At 41.0% G+C, this 18,121-nt stretch overlaps 1 protein-coding gene across 1 annotated transcript in view; it reads left to right on the forward strand.

Annotated features, from left to right (window-relative positions):
- The window catches only part of SKAP2 (src kinase associated phosphoprotein 2), a 155,250-nt gene that overhangs the window by 87,489 nt on the left and 49,640 nt on the right, over positions 1 to 18,121 (forward strand). Inside the window, 2 exon segments of the mRNA XM_065398995.1 lie at positions 8,337 to 8,414; positions 10,296 to 10,379. Coding sequence (XP_065255067.1) covers positions 8,337 to 8,414; positions 10,296 to 10,379 — 162 coding nt within the window.

The raw sequence follows: 18,121 nt of genomic DNA on the forward strand, positions 1-18,121 counted from the left end.
TGGTGACCAGTAATGTATTTGCTGTTGAAATCTTGCAGCTTTAACATTGTGTTCTGTGTGCTGTGTTATCTGACAACTAGTAGGCTACTTTAATTTCCATGTTACTAATGTATTATTTCCAAAGATATTGAAAACAATTGATGAGGCTACTGAGACTTGCCTGCTAATCACCTTCTCGTAACAAAAAGCCTTTGAAAGTGAGGAAAAGATTTTTTTAATTAAATGCAAATTGGTGTTCTTGAAAACATTTCCAAGGAAAAGAAATATATGCAAAACACCTGTGTAGGTTAACCATTTTGGGTAACAGGCATAATCACATTGTATTACAGTGGATAGGCTCCAAGGACAATTGAATTTCTCTGCAGCAAGTTATTAGCAATGGACAAGTGTTTCATTTCAAGATTAAAGGGAAATGGGATATATGAAGAAAGTAAGTTTTGGGGAAGAGAAGGCATGTACTACCTTCCTTGCTGGGACAATAGATCTTCCTCACTGAAATTTGACACATACTTCCAGAAACAGTTTGTCAGCTTTCAGTCTGACAAGCGCCATAGTAGCCTTTAGGCCGAGAAAGTGACTTTGTTCATCATTTTGTAGATATATTTGCCATTAAAGAATACGGAAATATTTTGCCTATTTAGTGGTGCTTTTCTCTTGTAATAGTTGATGACGTGCTTTTTTATATTAGCGCTTTTCCTCTGTATTTTCTAACATGGGCTAAATACACGTTTTGGTTTTGATTAAAGATAACTGGAACTGGTTCAATGTTATTTACATAGTCAGGCAGTTTCCCTTTTTGTGTGTGTGGATCTTTCAAACAGAAGGGAGAATAAAAACATATTTTTTAAAAGAACAGTGATTTGTAAAATAAACGTTAGAAAATTGCAGGAGAAGAGAGAGAAGCTGAAACAACTGTAAACTTTCCTTTACAAATTATATTTCAGTTTCACAGTTTTCCTTTTAGGATGACCAAAAGATGTTGAATCTCTCTTTCTAGAGGAAAAGTTCTCTTTACCATTATTATTATCATCACAGCCACCATGCTTTGCTGGGAAGACAAGTTATAATCACTCACTTAGTTGTTACTGAATCACACTTATCTCCACTTCACCTGCTTAACTTCCCATAAATATGCTAAGCATCCGTTAAGAATGCATTGGCCTCTAATTATTTCTTGCTTTATGTATCCCTTAGCCCACATTGGAGAAATAAACTATCTTACTAGTGGCACATACTGCAGTATAACATGACCCGGTGTTCTTTAATTTACTTTGCATTGATAATATAGTATAACAACTTCACATTCACTGGAAATCAAAAACTAATACATATTTAAGTTTGATATAGGTAAGGTTAAGATTTAGACATGGGTATTTTTAGTAAAAGTTAGGGACAGGTCGCAGGCAATAAACAAAAATTCATGGAAGCCCAGGACCTGTCCCTAACTTTTACTAAAAATATTGTATGTGTGGGGGGTGGGGAACTATCAGTGGGAGTGCTGCAGGGAGGGGGTATTGTGGGCCACTGCTCTGGCGGCCTTGGGGATGACCCAACCCCTCACTCCCCCACTGCTTCAGTCCTGGGGCTGCTGCTCTGGCATTCCCAGGGCTGACAGCTGCTCCAGCCCTGCCACTGCAGAAGTCATAGAGGTCCCCTAAAGTCATGGAATCCATGACCTCCATGACAGACTCATGCCCTGAATCATAAGTTAAGGCATCATGTGAAGTGTTTACTATTTAAAAGTAATGGGCCAGATTCACTCTTGCACCGAGCTCTATTGGGCACAGGATGGGCAGAGGGTATTCTAGGAGCTGGCTTCCTGATTGTCAAACTTAAGCATAAGGAACAGTCTGTACAAGGCCGTAGGCTCACTGCAAATTTGCTTAGTGAAGCTATACCCTTATAAGTGCCCTATAATGGGGCAGGGAAATGGTTGGTGTAGGAGCCAGCTTTACATTCCAGTGAGTGTTCCACCTTCCCCTCACTTGTGCAATTCTCTGCTGTGCCCTGAGACCCCACCAGCTTGCTGGCTTCCCCCCCCCCACCCCACCACTTGCTCCTCTCAACCCGCCAGCTGACCAAGGGCTCCTTTCCGCCCCCTGGACCCACCCGCTAGCTTCTCTCTGACTCCTGGCCACCTCCAGCTCCGGGCAGTCTCTGCTTCCCACCACCTGGGGGGCCCTGCCTGTCTCCCCGGAGCTGAGTCACCTGGGACTAGTGCAGAAGCCTGGCTAGTCTCAGCCAGCTGGGGGGGGGGAGGACAGTGTGGGGGGCTTGGCTGCACCCCTCCAGCCAAGTGGGTCCTGAGGGAGCCCAGCCAGGGCAGGCCCTGGCCTGCTGATCGCGCAACTCCCGAGGGGCTGGAGTGATTCCCCGCCCCAGGACCAGCTCTGGCTGTGTTGCTGGCTCAGCCCAGCAGACACAGTTGCCTCCCAGCAGGGCTGGTGAGTGCGGCCGGGAGGCAGAGTGTGGGGGAGTGGGTCTCTTGGGGCGGGGGTGCTGGTCTGTGAGGGGGCGGGGAAAATCTGTATGTGTTGGGGCACTAGGGAGTGGGGGTTCTGTGGGGGTGCTGGGCAGTTGCGGTGGGGCTGTGGGCAGGGGGGCGCTGGGCAGGGGTGGTGTTGTGCAGGGCACTGGGCATTTTTGGCATGGTCTGGGTTGGGGGCTCTGGCCATAGGCAGTCTGGGGGGGTGTTCCAGTGTGGGCGGGGTGGGGGAGGGGGCTGTGTGGCATGGCATTAGCCTGCCCCCGAGGGGAAGGGGCATGCTGGTAGCACAGGGCCAGGCATGCCATTGTGCATCTGGCACCTGCTGGTTTGTAAATAGTGCCCTCACACTGGGGCTACCCCTGCCAGGCCATGCCCCTGGCTGGCCCCTCGCTCCCGAGACCGACCCTCTCGTGCCATGCTCCATTGCCCCCATGGGGGCCCACAAATATGTTTGTTCCGGGCCCACAAAAGATTAATCCAGCCCTGATTCTCCACCTGTCTGCTAAGGCCATATAGGAGCTTCTTAGATAGCACAAAGAGGCCAGAAACAAGGGAGAGAATCTGGTCCATTTTATATAAAATATGAAGAATATAGAGCAAAATTAAAAATAGACAAATTTGTGGAGTTTGAGAGGCCTTGTAAGCATCCTCTTCTGATATTTTGATGACCTTTGTAAACATCACTCTGGGATTATGCATGTGGCTTCTCTAATCAGGAGCACTTCAGGCCTAAGCAGTTGCCACCTGCAGGGCTTCCTCAGGAGAAAATACTCCTAGGGAAGCCATGAAAGAGAAAGGCAAGCCTGAAGCACTGCCCAACAGGATCAGGTGGAGAACTGCACTGGGAGATTCCTCTCTGTCTACTGGTGGGTGAGTGAAGAGAAGGAAAAACATGAAGCAATTGGTCTTCCCTCATATTAAGCTGTATACTGGGGGGTCTGAGTTAACCTTCCCTCAAAAGTTGGACCATATCAGGATGTTTTAATCTCAGAGGAGAGTAAGGATGGTCTTGAGAAAAATTATTAGGTCACTGAAATGGGACTTGGGAGTTCTGGATTTAGTTCATGACTGCTAGAGACTTCCTGAATGATGTTGGACAGGTCACTTAATCTTTCTGTGCCTCAATTCCTTATTTGTAAAATATCAGTACTTCCTTTCTCACTGCCTCTGTCTGTCTTGTGACAGAATTTGGTCTCTTTAGAGAAGGGACTGTAATAATTTGTGTAAGTTACAGGACCTAGTGCAATGGGACCCTGATTTCAGCTGGGGCCTCTAGCTGTGACTGTAATAAAAATAAAATGTTACTTCAGTGGGCTTCCATTAGCAGTATTTAAGAGCTTTGTGGCAAACCTGGTCTATTTAAAATAAACAGGGAAACAGTATTCTGATGAAAAGTAGCTGCTGTACATATTTAATATACTTTGAAATTTTTAGTTTGAAAATACCACATCTAAAAATTTTAAACCTCTGTTACCCCTTCCTCTCATGTATTTATTTAATACACACAAGAAGGCAGTAACAACTGGGGAGATGGGGGCAGGAATGGGAGCAGAATAGAAAGATTGGGAATCTCCTCAGCAGGGTCCAGCCAGTTGCTGGGGGACAAGGTTTCAGTCTCTCACTTCTCATTTTGATGTGAAGGAAGCTTAAGTTTTTATGCTTTCCCTCTCCTCACCACATACACACACCTACAGCTAGTGAGACCTGAATGGGGATGCTCCTTATTCTTTCTCCTTTGCCCTGTTGGTTCTTAATACTCTTTCTGGTGGTAGAGGGGAAAGAAAAAGGAAACTTTGCCAAATCTCTGCTCTGTGTGTTGTCTTTTTCTCTCCCACCATTGCCACCCTGCTTCTGTTCTAAGACTTCCCAGGCTGCAGCATGAAATTGACACATATCTGGTCAGTTTCCACTTCCATAGATTTTGAGCACTAGTCAAACTGACCAGCTTCTTGTTTGGTGGATCTGCTGTTCATAATGCAGTGAGCAGCTGAACCTGGGTGGGTTCTCAGTTCTGCACTACTTAGTTGGGGGTAAGGGAAGAGTAGAGAGACTCCTCCTCACACCATAACCCAGAAGAAGCATGGTATTGAGTACCTGCCTCCGCTGTTACTTGTAGCTTTCCATGCAGTAGGCTGTTCAGTGCCCTATGTGAAATAACTTTGTTTTCACTTTAGTTCTCTACAGGCTAATCTCTGCATCCCCGAAACTACTACTCTACAGTTGGCATTAACTTGGCAATCTCAGCAGAGATAAGCATGGAATTGCTATGGAGCCTGAACTCCCCTATTCCACTGAAGGCAGGCAGTCCAGATCAGGTTCCAGCTATGGTCAGGACAGTGTGGAGAAATCACTGTGGGTGCTTTTCTTGGTCTGTAGATAAAGGTCTTCATTGTCCATGGCTATTGATCTGATACTTCTTATAGATGCTATATTATAACCCCCTGCAAATTTCACTTCCTCTCAAAAAGAAAAAAAGAAAAAGAAAAAACAAAAACAAAACAAATCTAAACTAAAACCTTGCATAAAATTGGAATCCAGATAATGTTTTGAAGCTCTTGTGCTTAAAAATGAAGCAACAGTGGTTAATGTGTTTGACAGATTAGGTTTTTCCCTTCCCCCACCTTTGTTGTTGCAGTGTTTGGTCTAGTGTATAACAAGCCTTCATGGAGGAGGTAAAGCTGGAAGTGTTGCACGCTGATGCCTCCCAATGACCAATTTAAGGCAGCACACCAAGGCTGTTTCTGAAGCCGCCTCCTCCCCCATCTGTTCCCAGACAACAGTCAGAGATTCTCATTGTGAAATGGATAATTTTTCAGTACAGCTATGGGTGAGTTAAGGTATATCAGCCCAATAGCTGTAGATCTTTAGCCAGAAACTATTTGCTTATCTTCAGCAATTTAATAACCAGTTATTATTTTGATGTACTAACTAGATCAGCTTCTTAACTAATGAACTAGTGAGTGTCCTGAGTTAAATTCCCAAACGCAGTTCTTGTGGTCACATACTTTCATGCATGTGGTACATAACTCTTTTTTGTTTTTAATATGTTAGTCATAAATTCCACAGGAGTGGAAATGATGATGATGTAAGGCAGGGGTTCTCAACCCTTTTCTTTCTGAGGCCCTCCCCAACATGCTATAAAAACTCCACGGCCCACCTGTGCCACAGCAACTGTTTTTCTGCATATAGAAGGCAGGGCCAGCGTTAGGGGGTAGCAAGCGGGGCAATTGCCTGGGGCCCCATGCCACAGGGTGCCCCGCAAAGCTAAATTGATGAGGCTTCAGCCCGGCTCAGGGTGGGGCTCATAGCCCAGGGCTTCGGCTTTCTGTCCTGGGCCCCAGTGAGTCTAATGCTGGTCCTGCTTGGGACCCCCTAAAACCTGTTCGTGGCTCCCGGGGGGACCCCGGACCCCTGGTTGAGAACCAATGGTGTAATGTAATAATCTTAATGTGAAATATTTAGAAATAAAAAAGTACAGTGAAACCCCGCTATAACGAGATGATTGGGGTCCAAAAAATTCGATCGCGATAATTGCGGGGTCGCAGTATAGCGGGGTTACGAAAAGTTTACCATTTAAAGCCGGTCAGTTTCAAGCCGGTCAATTTCTCTTGGGCAGAGAGCAGGGGAGATGTGCAAGGGGCAGAGGAAGAGTGAGGAGCAGCTGGGGAGGAGAATGGCTCTGCCCGCCAAAAGGAGAAGCAGGGTTAAGGGGGAAGAGGCAGTGGGGAAGGCACGTTCCTTTTTTTGTTTTTTTGTTTTTCTTTGGCGGCGCTCCGGCCCGGGTTTTTTTTTTTTTTTTTTTTTGTGCTTCAGCTTTTTTTGTTTGTTTGTTTGTTTGTTTGTTTTGTGCTTTGGCGGGTTTTTTTGTTTTGTTTTGTGCTTCGGCAGCACTCCGGCCATGGTTTGTTTTGTGCTTCGGCAGCGCTCCGGCCGCTTTTTTGTTTGTTTGTTTGCAGCGAGCAGGGGAGATGTGCAAGGGGCAGAGGAAGAGTGAGGAGCAGCTGGGGAGGAGAATGGCTCTTCCCGCCAAAAGGAGAAGCAGGGTTAAGGGGGAAGAGGCAGTGGGGAAGGCACGTTCCTTTTTTTGTTTTTTTGTTTTTTTCGGCGGCGCTCCGGCCGGTGTGTGGTTTTGTTTTGTTTCTTTTTGGTTGGTTTTTTGTGTGTGCGCACTTGGGGCAGCGGGAGCCACCTTATGATCGTGCTATATCCGAATTCGCATTATCGCGGGGCGCGTTATAGCGGGGTTTCCCTGTAATAGTATAATACTGAATGTCAAAGCACAATTTTTTAATAACTGGAATTTTAATACGCTTTGCTACATTGGTTGTAACTTAACCATATATTTTGTTTTTACTGTTTGAAAAGTTTTGGATTTCTCAGGGGAGTATATTCCCCTCTTTGGTACATTTCTTTTGTAGTCTTCAGTAATTTGTTTGCTCTTGTTCTCGCTAACATTTTTCTTGCCCTATCACAAATATCTTTTGTTAACAAAACCAGTACCCAAAGAAGAATAGTCTAGGTAGAATCCTGTGTTAAGTGACCACCCAAGGGCCCAGCAGGCATTGGTTACCTAGCAGAGATAGTGTTTAGCTCAAGGTCAGACAAATTGGTTTCCAGATGGGATATTTCACAGTGGTTTCTTAACAAAGTAGTCTTCTGATTGTGATCCTTAGTGTAGTTTTCACTGTATTACTAACAAGGTTACGTATAAAATTTTGATAAAAAAATTTTCCATGTAAAATTGCCATCTACAGTGACTTTAATATGAATATTTAATGATAATAAGTAATGGGAAAACTACACTTTGATGCTCAAATGTATGAACCCTCCCCCCACAGGAATGGCTGTTGTACTTGTGGAAAAACTGGACATTTGTATACATGAATGGTCAGGCATGTCTAAAGCTGTATTTCTGCTCTTTATATTTTATATTAGTATTTTAGAATTTAAAAAGTTGATTCCACATTTGTGAAGATTTGAAACTAATTTGTTAAATAAGTTCTTTGTGTCTAGGTTTCCAGTTTAATCCCGAATATTAGAATCTCACACTTCTAGCTGTGAGCTAACAATTGGGGGCGGGGGGAGTACAAATATAACTGAACACATTGGTCATTTTACAAAAAATAACAATACTTCTAAAAGAGAAGCAGCTTGGGCAGTTTGTGAGCAGTGTGTTTGTCTTGTCTGTCCAATATCCTCAAGTGCTGTCTATTTGTTTTAACAGTGCTTTCCTAATTTAGCACAAATTATACGTTATCCGTCAATAACAAGACATTGCTTTTTATCATCCCTTCGTCTGGTTCTTTTCTTTCTAAATAGCATGGCATGGGTGCATGCTTTGTAGACTGTTGCAGTAGATTTTTGTTAGGCTTTTGGAGATGATGATGGTTAAAAATTAAATTTTGCATTTAATTACAGTTAATAATTGTATCTAAGGTATTTAAGGACCTTTGCTTCTATACAAGCATTTGAAAACACTCTGATTTTACTAAACAGCTCACTTTAAACTGTGTATTTTAAGATGCAAACTAACATCCTCTAGATTAATGTAACATGTTGAATTTTCATCTTGTCTGGAAAGTAGATACAGATTCCCCCCCTCCTCCCCCTTGGAGACTTGAGGGGCTGGTTCACAGCTATAATTTTCCTGTCACTGCATTGGCATAGCAATGCAGCCAACAGCTTTGTCATTATACTTGTGATTATTTAGCCAAAAATTATCTGGAATAGTATTTAATAGAATTCTATTCTTCCAGTAGTTCCTTGGCACTGCCAATTCTTATTAATATGGATAGAGTAGTGTTTAAGTGAAAAACAGAGTGGTTTATAATACTTTTTTTTCTTTCAGGGAACCAGTTTCCTCCTATTGCTGCTCAAGACCTTCAATTTGTTCTAAAGGCTGGATACCTTGAAAAACGTAGAAAAGGTAAAGTAAGCTGGCTTTATGAAAAATGTTAAATGAAAAATATATACTTTATATATGCATGTGTGTGTGTGTATGTACACACTAAATTACTTGGAGAAGGCTGAAATAAAAAGCAATAAAAATTGAGTTCTCATGATACCTCTCATAGTTTGGGGCATTTGCACCTGTATTCCCCCTCTGTGGTCCCTCGAGGCTCCCAGCTCCTCAGCCATCACCTCTCTTGGGCAAAGACACTTGTGTCTCTCTCCCTCCTGACTGGGGGTTTTCCAGGCTACACATTCTCTGGCCTACACTGTATTATCCCCAGCAAGCCAGATGGCCTAAACAGCCAGTATTTGCACTTTGCTCTCTCCTTGGAGGCTATAAACAGCGTAATTGCTCACATTATGTTACCACGCAGCCGTTTCTATGCAAAAACATTTATTCTTAAGGTAAAAGCATCACAGAGAACACTAACAAACAATAGAAGAACCTAGACCAGGGGTCGGCAACTTTTCAGAAGCGGTGTGCCGAGTCTTCATTTATTCACTCTAATTTAAGGTTTCACTTGCCAGTAATACATTTTAACGTTTTTAGAAGGTCTCTTTCTATAAGTCTATAATATATAACTAAACTATTGTTGTATGTAAAGTAAATAAGGTTTTTTAAATGTTTAAGAAGCTTCATTTAAAATTAAATTAAAATGCAGAGCCCCCCGGACCGGTGGCCAGGACCCGGGCAGTGTGAGTGCCACTGAAAATCAGCTCGCGTGCCGCCTTCGGCACGCGTGCCCATAGGTTGCCTACCCCTGACGTAGACGCATGCTAAAAAGCTTACTAGAGGTCACCTCAACTCCAACCTGTGGCTCTGGTAGATGTCAGTCTTCAAAACCAACAAAGAGGTTTTCCCATGGTTACAAGTACATAACTGTCTCAGATTCAGAACTAGAACAACCACAAAGCATTCAGCCTTTCCTTTAAACAGCTTGGGCCATTGATTGAGGCTTCATATTACAGGTAATAATCAGACAAAGGCCCACTCTTCAGGTTGGGTTTGTGCATAACCAGAGGTGAGGAATTTGCATTCACCTCCCCCTGAATATTACCCAGAAAAACCACTTAACACTTTTTGTTCCAAAATTCCATTCTTGTCTGGGACATTGTTCAATATAGTCTTTTGAATCCCCAGGTCTCACATCTTCCCCCTTCAGAGGTTACATACAATCCCAGCCCATGATAACACATGAACCATTCATTGAATACAATGGATCCCAAATATATTCATAATTAATTCAATAAGGACTCCCAAGGATATTAACATATCTGTCACAACACCATTAGCTAAAAGAGGAAACTTCAAATAGTTTGTATTGTGACGTACAAGAAAATAATCATGGTTCGTTGTCAACTGAGGAGCCCTGTGATGGGACAATGAGTTTCTAGTGTGACACATAATTCAGAGACTTGTGGGTATTTTTGAAGAATGTAACAATGCGTATGTTGACTTCATGTTTGGGGGAGCATCAAGATTTATTGTCTTTCAAGAAAACAAATATTGAGCTTAGCTTTGGTTTAGTCAATATTTATCTTGATTGAATAAATCCTTCTGTTTTCATCTTAACACCTGTTTAATGCTGCGTTACAACTGTAGAATGTATTTATAAAGTTGTTCATAGTTTCTGTATATTTAATACCACACAAGACTGTCCTGTCTGTACTGTTTACCATCTTCAAGTTCTTTTTTGTTCTCTTCTCCTTTTTACTCCAAGTTTTCCCTCTGGATTGCATACAGCTCCCTCTTTTCCTTTTCTCCCCTTTTGAAGAAAATACACATTGTATATATATATTTGTCTTAAATATATGTAGTAAAAGCAATCTAACATGAATTGTGTATTAATTGCAGACCACAGTTTTCTTGGCTTTGAATGGCAGAAGCGTTGGTGTGCTCTCAGTAGAACAGTCTTCTATTATTATGGAAGTGATAAAGGTATGAGTAACTACATATTAATAGTTTATCATTCTCTTTCTTTTAATATGTGGAAAAAGAAGATAGCTTTAGGAGAGAAGGAAGCCGAGAAGCTAAGTCCATCTTGAGATAGCAAATTAATCTTTTACCAGAATAGTTAGCTTTTTCACAGTGCTTTGCGTATTGAAAGCATTGTACAAATATTAACCCTCTCAACACCTCTAGGTAGTGTGTTCATTTTTTCTCAGATGGGAAAACTGAAGCAGAAAGGTTACATTACTTCTGAGGTTACACTGTGAGCCAGTAACAGAGCCAGGATTAGATCTCATAGTTGTCTGGCTCCTACACCCATTCTCCGTTCATTACATCACAATTCTTTTTAGTCCAAATGGTTGTCCAATTTATTTGAAAAAGAAAATTCTCTTCAGAGTAGAACCACACTTTAAAATTATTCTCTAAAAACTGCATTTTGGGGTTCCATGTTTCTGTCTCAAATATTCCACCTCAACCTTGTTGAGTACACAAGTAACACAAAGTCTTATCTAAAAGCCAACCCTGCACACTCAAACTGGGGTCTTGAAGTCAAACTGATTTCTTCTGTGAAGATACATAAAAAGGAAAGAGTTTAGCTTGACTTTAAGACCCAATTTTGAATTCGTAAGGTTGGCAGTTTAGTAAACATCTTTTTACTTGTCTGCTGAACAAAATTGATGTGGAGGTTTATGACAGTAAATATAGAATTCCACGATCACAGTTGTTCAGAGCACAGCTATATCTTAAATTTCTTTCCAGATATTAACAACTTGCTGTATAAAAGTTCCGCTTAAATTCCTTTGAGTGCCCAGTGTTGTCTTAGCTTAAGTTTTTGTGTCTCCTTCCTCATTCTTATTTGACATGAGTACAAATAAGAATGGCCATATTGGTTCAGATCAGTGGCCCATCTAGACCAGTATCCTGTCTTCTGACAGTGGCTAGTGCCAGATGCCTCAGAGGGAATGAACAGAACAGGGCAATTTATCTAGTGATCCATCCCTGCTGTCCAGGCCCAGCTTCTAGCAGTCACAGGTTTAGGGACACCTAGAGCATGGGGTTGCATCCCTGATCATCTTGGCTAATAGCCATTGATGGGCCTGTCCTCCATGAATTTATTTAACTTTTTTTTTTAATTCAGTTACACATTTGGCCTTCACAATATCCCCTGGCAATGAGTTCCATAGGTTGACTGTGTGTTTATGTGAAGCAGTACTTTCTTTCTTTTGTTTTAAACCTGCTGCCTATTAATTTCATTGGGTGACCCCTAGTTCTTGTGTTGTTTGAAGGGATAAATAATATTCCTTATTCACTTTCTCTATACCATTCATGATTTTATAGACCTCTGTTATATTCCCCCCTCAATCATCTCTTTTCCAAGTCTTTTTTAATCTCTCCTCATATGGAAGCTGTTCCATACCCCTAATCATTTTTGTTGCCCATCTCTGTACTTTTTCCAATTCAAATCTATCTTTATTGAGATGGGCAACCAGGACTGCATCAAGGTGTGGGCGTACCATGTATTATATAGTGGCATTATGATATTTTCTTTCTTCTTATCTATTCCTTTCCTAATGGTTCCTAAGATTGTTAGCTTTTTTGATGTCTGCTGCACATTGAGCAGATGTTTTCAGAGAACTATTCACGATGATTCCAAGATCTTTCTTGAGTGGTAACAGCTAATTTATACCCCATCATTTTGTATGTATAGTTGGGATTATGTTTTCCAATGTGCATTGCTTTGAATTTATCACCATTGAATTTCATCTGCCATTTTGTTGTCCAGTCACCCAGTTTAGTGAGATCCCTTTGTAACTCCTCACAGTCGGCTTTGGACTTAACTAACTTGAGTAATGTTGCATCATCTGCAAACTTTGCCACCTCACTGTTTACCCCTTTTTCCAGATAATGTATGAATACATTGAACAGCACTAGTACCAATACAGGTCCTTGGGGTCCATGCTATTTACCTCTCTCCGCTGTGAAAACTGACCATTTATTCCTACCCTTTGTTTCCTATCTTTTAACCAGCTGCTGATCCATGGGAGGACCTTCCCCCTTATCCCAGGATTCCTTACTTTTTTTTTAAGACCCTTTGGTAAGGGACCTTGTCAAAGGCTTTTTAAAAGTCAAAGTACATTGTATCAAGTGGGTCACCCTTGTCTGCATGTTTGTTGATGCCCTGAAAGAATTCTAATAGATTGGTGAGATGCGATTTCCTTTTACAAAAGTCATGTTGACTCTTCCCCAACATGTGTGATAATCCTGGGTTTTTTTCTGTAGTGCCAACCAGGTTGCCTGGTACTGAAGTTAGGCTTATTGGCCTGTAATTGCCAGGATCACCTCTGAAGTCTTTTTAAAAAATCATCATACATTAGCTATCTGCCAGTCGTCTCGCACAGAGGCTGATTTAAGCAATAGATTACATATCACAGTTAGTATTTCTGCAATTTCATATTTGAGTTCCTTCAGAACTCTTGGGTGAATACCATCTGGTCCTGGTGACTTATTACAGTTTAATTCATCAATTTGTTCCAAAACCTCAATCTGGGACAGTTCTTCAGATTTGTCACCTAAAAAGAATGGGCTCGGTGTGGGAATCTCCTGTGCATCCTCTGCAGTGAAGACCAATGCAAAAAATTAATTTGGCTTCTCCACAATGGCCTTGTCTTTCTTGAGTGCTTCTTTAGCATCTTCATCCAGTTGCCCCACTGATTGTTTGGCAGGCTTCATGCTTCTCATCTACTATTTCTCCTTCCCCTATTTTTGCTGTTTGTTTGTCTTTTTTTAGTTGCTCTTCAATTTTTTGGAGGCCTGCCTAATTAAACTTTTACACTTGATTTGCCAGAGTTTATGTTCCTTTCTATTTTTCTGACTAGGATTTGACTTTGTTTTTAAAGAATGTCTTTTTTTGTCTCTAACTGCTTCTTTTACTCTATTTAGCCCTGGTGACATTTTTTTTAGTCCTCGTACTGTTTTTTGTTTTTTAATTTGGGGGTATATTATACAGTTTGAGTCTCTATTATGGTTTTTTTTTAAAGTTTCCATGCTGTATTGCAGGCATTTCACTCTGGTGACTGTTCCTTTTAATTTCCATTTAACTACACTCCTCATTTTTGTGTCGTTAAATGCTACTGTGGTGGGTTTCTTTGGCATTTTCCCTTTTACGAGGCTGTTAAATTTAATTCCATTATGGTTGCTATTACTGAATGGTTCAGCTATATTCACCTCTTGGACCTGATCCTGTGCTCCACTTACGACTAAATCAAGAATTGCCTTTCTCCAAGAAGCAGTCATTAATGGGGTCTAGAAATTTTATGTCTGCATCCTGTCCTGAGGTGACATGTTCCCAGGCAACATGGGGATAGTTGAGATCCCCATTATTACTGGGTTTTCTGTTTTTGTAGCCTCTCTTTTCTTCCTGAACATTTTACAGTCACTATCACCATCCTGGTCAGGTTGTCAGGAGTATATTCCTACTGTTATACTCCTATTATTCAAGCATGGACTTATCCATAGAGATTCTGTGGTACTGTTTGAATAGCCTGGTAGCATTGGTCTTATTCCAACTCAACTATGCTGATCCACCTAATCTCGTCTCTTCTTTTTTTTAAAAATACAGACCTAGGGGTCTTGTCTTATCTCAAAGCCCACAGGATTTACGTGAGCAATTTTCCGCTTGCTACAATTCCCTCTTCCTACTATGACTATGATGCTTTCCTGGTTTCCAGAGATTTTAAAGGTATCTGTTAAATGTTCCCTTATTTCCTTTGCTGCTTACTTTGGAATTCTAAGAGAGAGTCTCTGTTTCTAAAGTTTGATCATTCTTAAAACATTTTTGAATGTCCTGATGTGATCCTGGCTTGTTTCTTTTACTATTTCTTCTTCCCCTAGAAAATGATCTTGGAGTTTTTTGTATCAGTTCTCCCTAGCTTCCTTTTGTGAGCTGAATATATCATTTAATGTATTATTAACAGCAACCTTTTTTGTCAATACATTTTTTTTCAGTCTCTAAAACTATTGTGAGAGATTTTTAATTTCCTTGCAGAGCCTCCAGTCTGCTACTATTATTGCATTTGTTTCTCAACACAGACTAAAATATATGCTTCTTACCAATGTTAGCCATGAGGTTGGTCAAGTTTGCAGTTATATTACCAGCCTTAACATTGGCAGGAATACAACTGAATCCAGTCTAAACCCCCTACCTAAGATATGTCCATTTCTCCTTCCTTCATTGTGACTACCCATAAAGGCTAGATCGTGCATTCTTTCCTTGCATATAAGTCCAGGTCAGAAGTCAATGGGAGTTTTGCATGTGCAAGAATTGTAATATCAAATATGTTTTTAATCCATTAATTTTAAATTCTTCTGAATACTGAGGAGTGTGTCAAGTTAACTCTAAAGAGCCACCAGCCTTGTCTTCAAGATGTTCTTAATCACTACTGTATATTCATGTCCTCTGTTCAAAACAATAAGCACCAACTCTGGTGTTTGGAGGATTTCCTCTAGCTATAGTTTTATGTTTCAGTCACAAATAACACGGTCTAAATAAAAGAACAGGAGAACTTGTGGCACCTTAGAGACTAACAAATTTATTAGAGCATAAGCTTTCATGGGCTACAACCCACTTCTTCGGATGCTCTAAGGTGCCACAAGTTCTCCTGTTCTTTTTGCGGATACAGACTAACACGGCTGCTACTCTGAAAACGGTCTAAATAGTCCATTGCAAGCTATTGCAAACAAAAGCTGACAGGTTAGGAAGAGACACCACAATTGTGTAACAACCAGTCAACAAGCCCACATTCTCCCTACTTATCAGCTGGATGCACGTCAGTTTGAGATTTGTTTGCCAAGTATACACATGAGAATACATGCTCACAACTTGGTCAAAGATTTCTTCTTTCTTAAAAGCTCATGGCATATAGTTTTGCCTTTAATTACATGTTTGCAGTTCCTGTTGATTTTAATGGGGGGAAGTGGGGGTTGCATGCACAACCAAGCACACAATTTAGCTCCAGATTTACATGTTTGTATAACACCTAGTACAATAGGACCCTGACTGGGACCTTTAGATCCTACTAAAATATACTTAAATAGTAATAATTAAACTTTTGAAGTCCAAAGAAACATGAAATGGAAGAAAATATTAATCAAGCAGGATGTAAAACAGTGGCTCAGATTCTCTGGTCCAGCTGAGCTATGTTCTGTGCAGCACCAGAGGTAAGAGAAGGTAGCTTTAAGTCACAGTTCCTCTTCCCTTATCAGCACTCTTCACTTATCAGCACTGGCAACTTAGAGCAGTCCTAAACTTGTTCTAAGTTTGTGCCCAGCTTCTTTGGCCCCGAGGAGTCATTCCAGCAGTCAGGTCATCAAGGTCATCATGCTGCCTTTACAGGGCCCATAGTGGGCCAAACATCTGGCCCAATAACTTTCTACTCTTCACTTCAACCTATAAAATGTAAACTGGAATCCTAAATAGTATGTCTTAGACATTTGCGTCCACTGGAATTTCACTCAGTTTTCTTGAAGATGAAATTTAAGGCAACATAAATTTAAGGCAATATAAATCCTGCTCGGTTTAATCTGGCCCAGATTTTCAAAAGTACTCAGCATTTCCCATTTTTCTCAATGAGCTCTCTTGAAAATCTGGCCATCAAAGTACTGTAGCTCCAGTTTGCCTCAAATGATTATTTAGTCAGTGTACTATATACGTACAGCAGATATATTTTTTAAGTGCCACAGACATGATTTGATTACTAAGTTTTCTATCAGCATTTTCATGATACTGTTAATTCGATTTGGGGTTGTGTTTTTTTTTTTTTAAGGGCAGGGATTGTTGCATTTTTTAAAAGACATTTGTAACGAGGCAGTACAATTTTTGCTCTTGCTTTGGCACCTTTTGTATTTAAAAAAATGGCTGCATACTTTTTTGATCTTGTAAAAGAAATGCATTCTTGCACAGACGTCTTGAAAGGACTGTTCAAAAATTTGAAGTTTTAAATCATTTGGGAGGTTCTAGCACTTTAATATTTAGCAAGCACATTTACTGTATATATGAGACCTACTTTAATATGAAACAATGTAGAACATTGGAAAGAGTCTCAAAGAACTGGGAGAACCTTAATCTCAAACTAAGGAAGAGCTAAATATATTCTAAGAGTATGGGCTTGCTAGGGTGACCAGATAGCAAGGCACAGTCGGGACTGGGTGTGGGGGGTAATAGGTGCCTATATAAGACAAAGTCCGGGACTGTCCCTATAAAATCGGGACATCTGGTCACCCTAGGGCTTGTCTACACAGTGGTGCACTACAGGGATGTGATTTCTAAAAAGCACTAATATGGTCTGTGTCGACCCGTCTGGTGCACTGGGTTAAAGCACACTAGGGAACATTTTGTGCACACCAGCAGGATGTACATGGACAAATTAACACACAACACACTAGTTCACTTTAGAAATTACACTCCCCTAGTGCACATTACTCCATTGTGTAGACAAGCCCTATATTATAGAAACAGTTAATACTATTTACCAGATCAAAATGCATTTTCTGACTGTCAGACATAGCTGACATTTTCAGTATTAGTGTGCTTGCCAAAATACCCATTGACCTAACAGATCATAGAAGTATCATCATAATAGCTTAGAACTGCTCCAGGCTCTGGGGTAGATAAAATGCTTACCTAGATACAAGTAAATACTGCATGCATCTGTTATTCAGAGCCATTACAACCTCGCAAATAAAAATACTGTACATACTTTATCATTATCTGAAATCCCACACTGTCTTTGTCTCCTCCTGCCTTGCTATATCAACTCCCTTCTCCACAGTCCTAGCTCTCTCCATACTTCAGGATTTGTGGAATGCTGCAGCCTTCCTTTTCACATGTGCTAAGAAGTATGGCCACCTCTCCTTCATCTTCAAACTGGCAGCCCAACCATTTCAAGATCTAGTCCAAGGTGTAGCCTCCTTTATTTCCAAATTCTTCATGGATGCAGTTGCCCCATGCTACCTCAAAATCTTGTCTTTCTCGGCTTCTCTCGGGATTCCCTCTGCCCATCTAGCACTCGTGTCATCTCCATCCCAACACAATAATTCACCACTTTTGGTGTGAGAGCCTAGAATGCTTTTCTCCACTTGACAGACTCTCAAATCTCAGTCAAAAACATCTCTCTTTTTTCCTACCTATACCTCCCAAATAAGAAGTTTATCTCATACTTTACTATTGATTTTTTATATACTTTGTGTCAAAGCTGCTATACAAAATAAACACATGGGGCCTGATTTTCATTGCTTTATACTCATTTTATACTAGTGTTGCTCTATGGAGCAAAAATTCTCCACAGGGGCCCAGAGTTTTCTCTTTCTTTTGACATGCACCTGAGAGAGGAGATAGGAGCAATATAAAGCCGCATTCTGAAATGGGCATTCAGAGAATCATGTTAGCAGGATGATACTAGAACAATGTTGACTTAATGCTGTTCATGTCCCTCTGTAGTAGCATTATCAATATTACACTGTTGCAGTTGTGTGGCATACTGTAACAACCCAGGGGTTTCCTGTTATCAGATTGCAAGTCTAATTGTCAGGAGAATGAGAGGCCATGAGAATACTACCCCTTCACTGAAAATTGTATTCTGTTCATAGTTCTTTTCCCTTGGCCACTCCAGCACTTTTACACTGTGACCTTGCAAAATCTCTGGTTTGAGTTGGAGATGCAGGAATCAGAAAAT

The sequence above is a fragment of the Emys orbicularis genome, chromosome 2 (assembly GCF_028017835.1).
Source record: "Emys orbicularis isolate rEmyOrb1 chromosome 2, rEmyOrb1.hap1, whole genome shotgun sequence".
Lineage (NCBI taxonomy): Eukaryota > Metazoa > Chordata > Testudines > Emydidae > Emys > Emys orbicularis.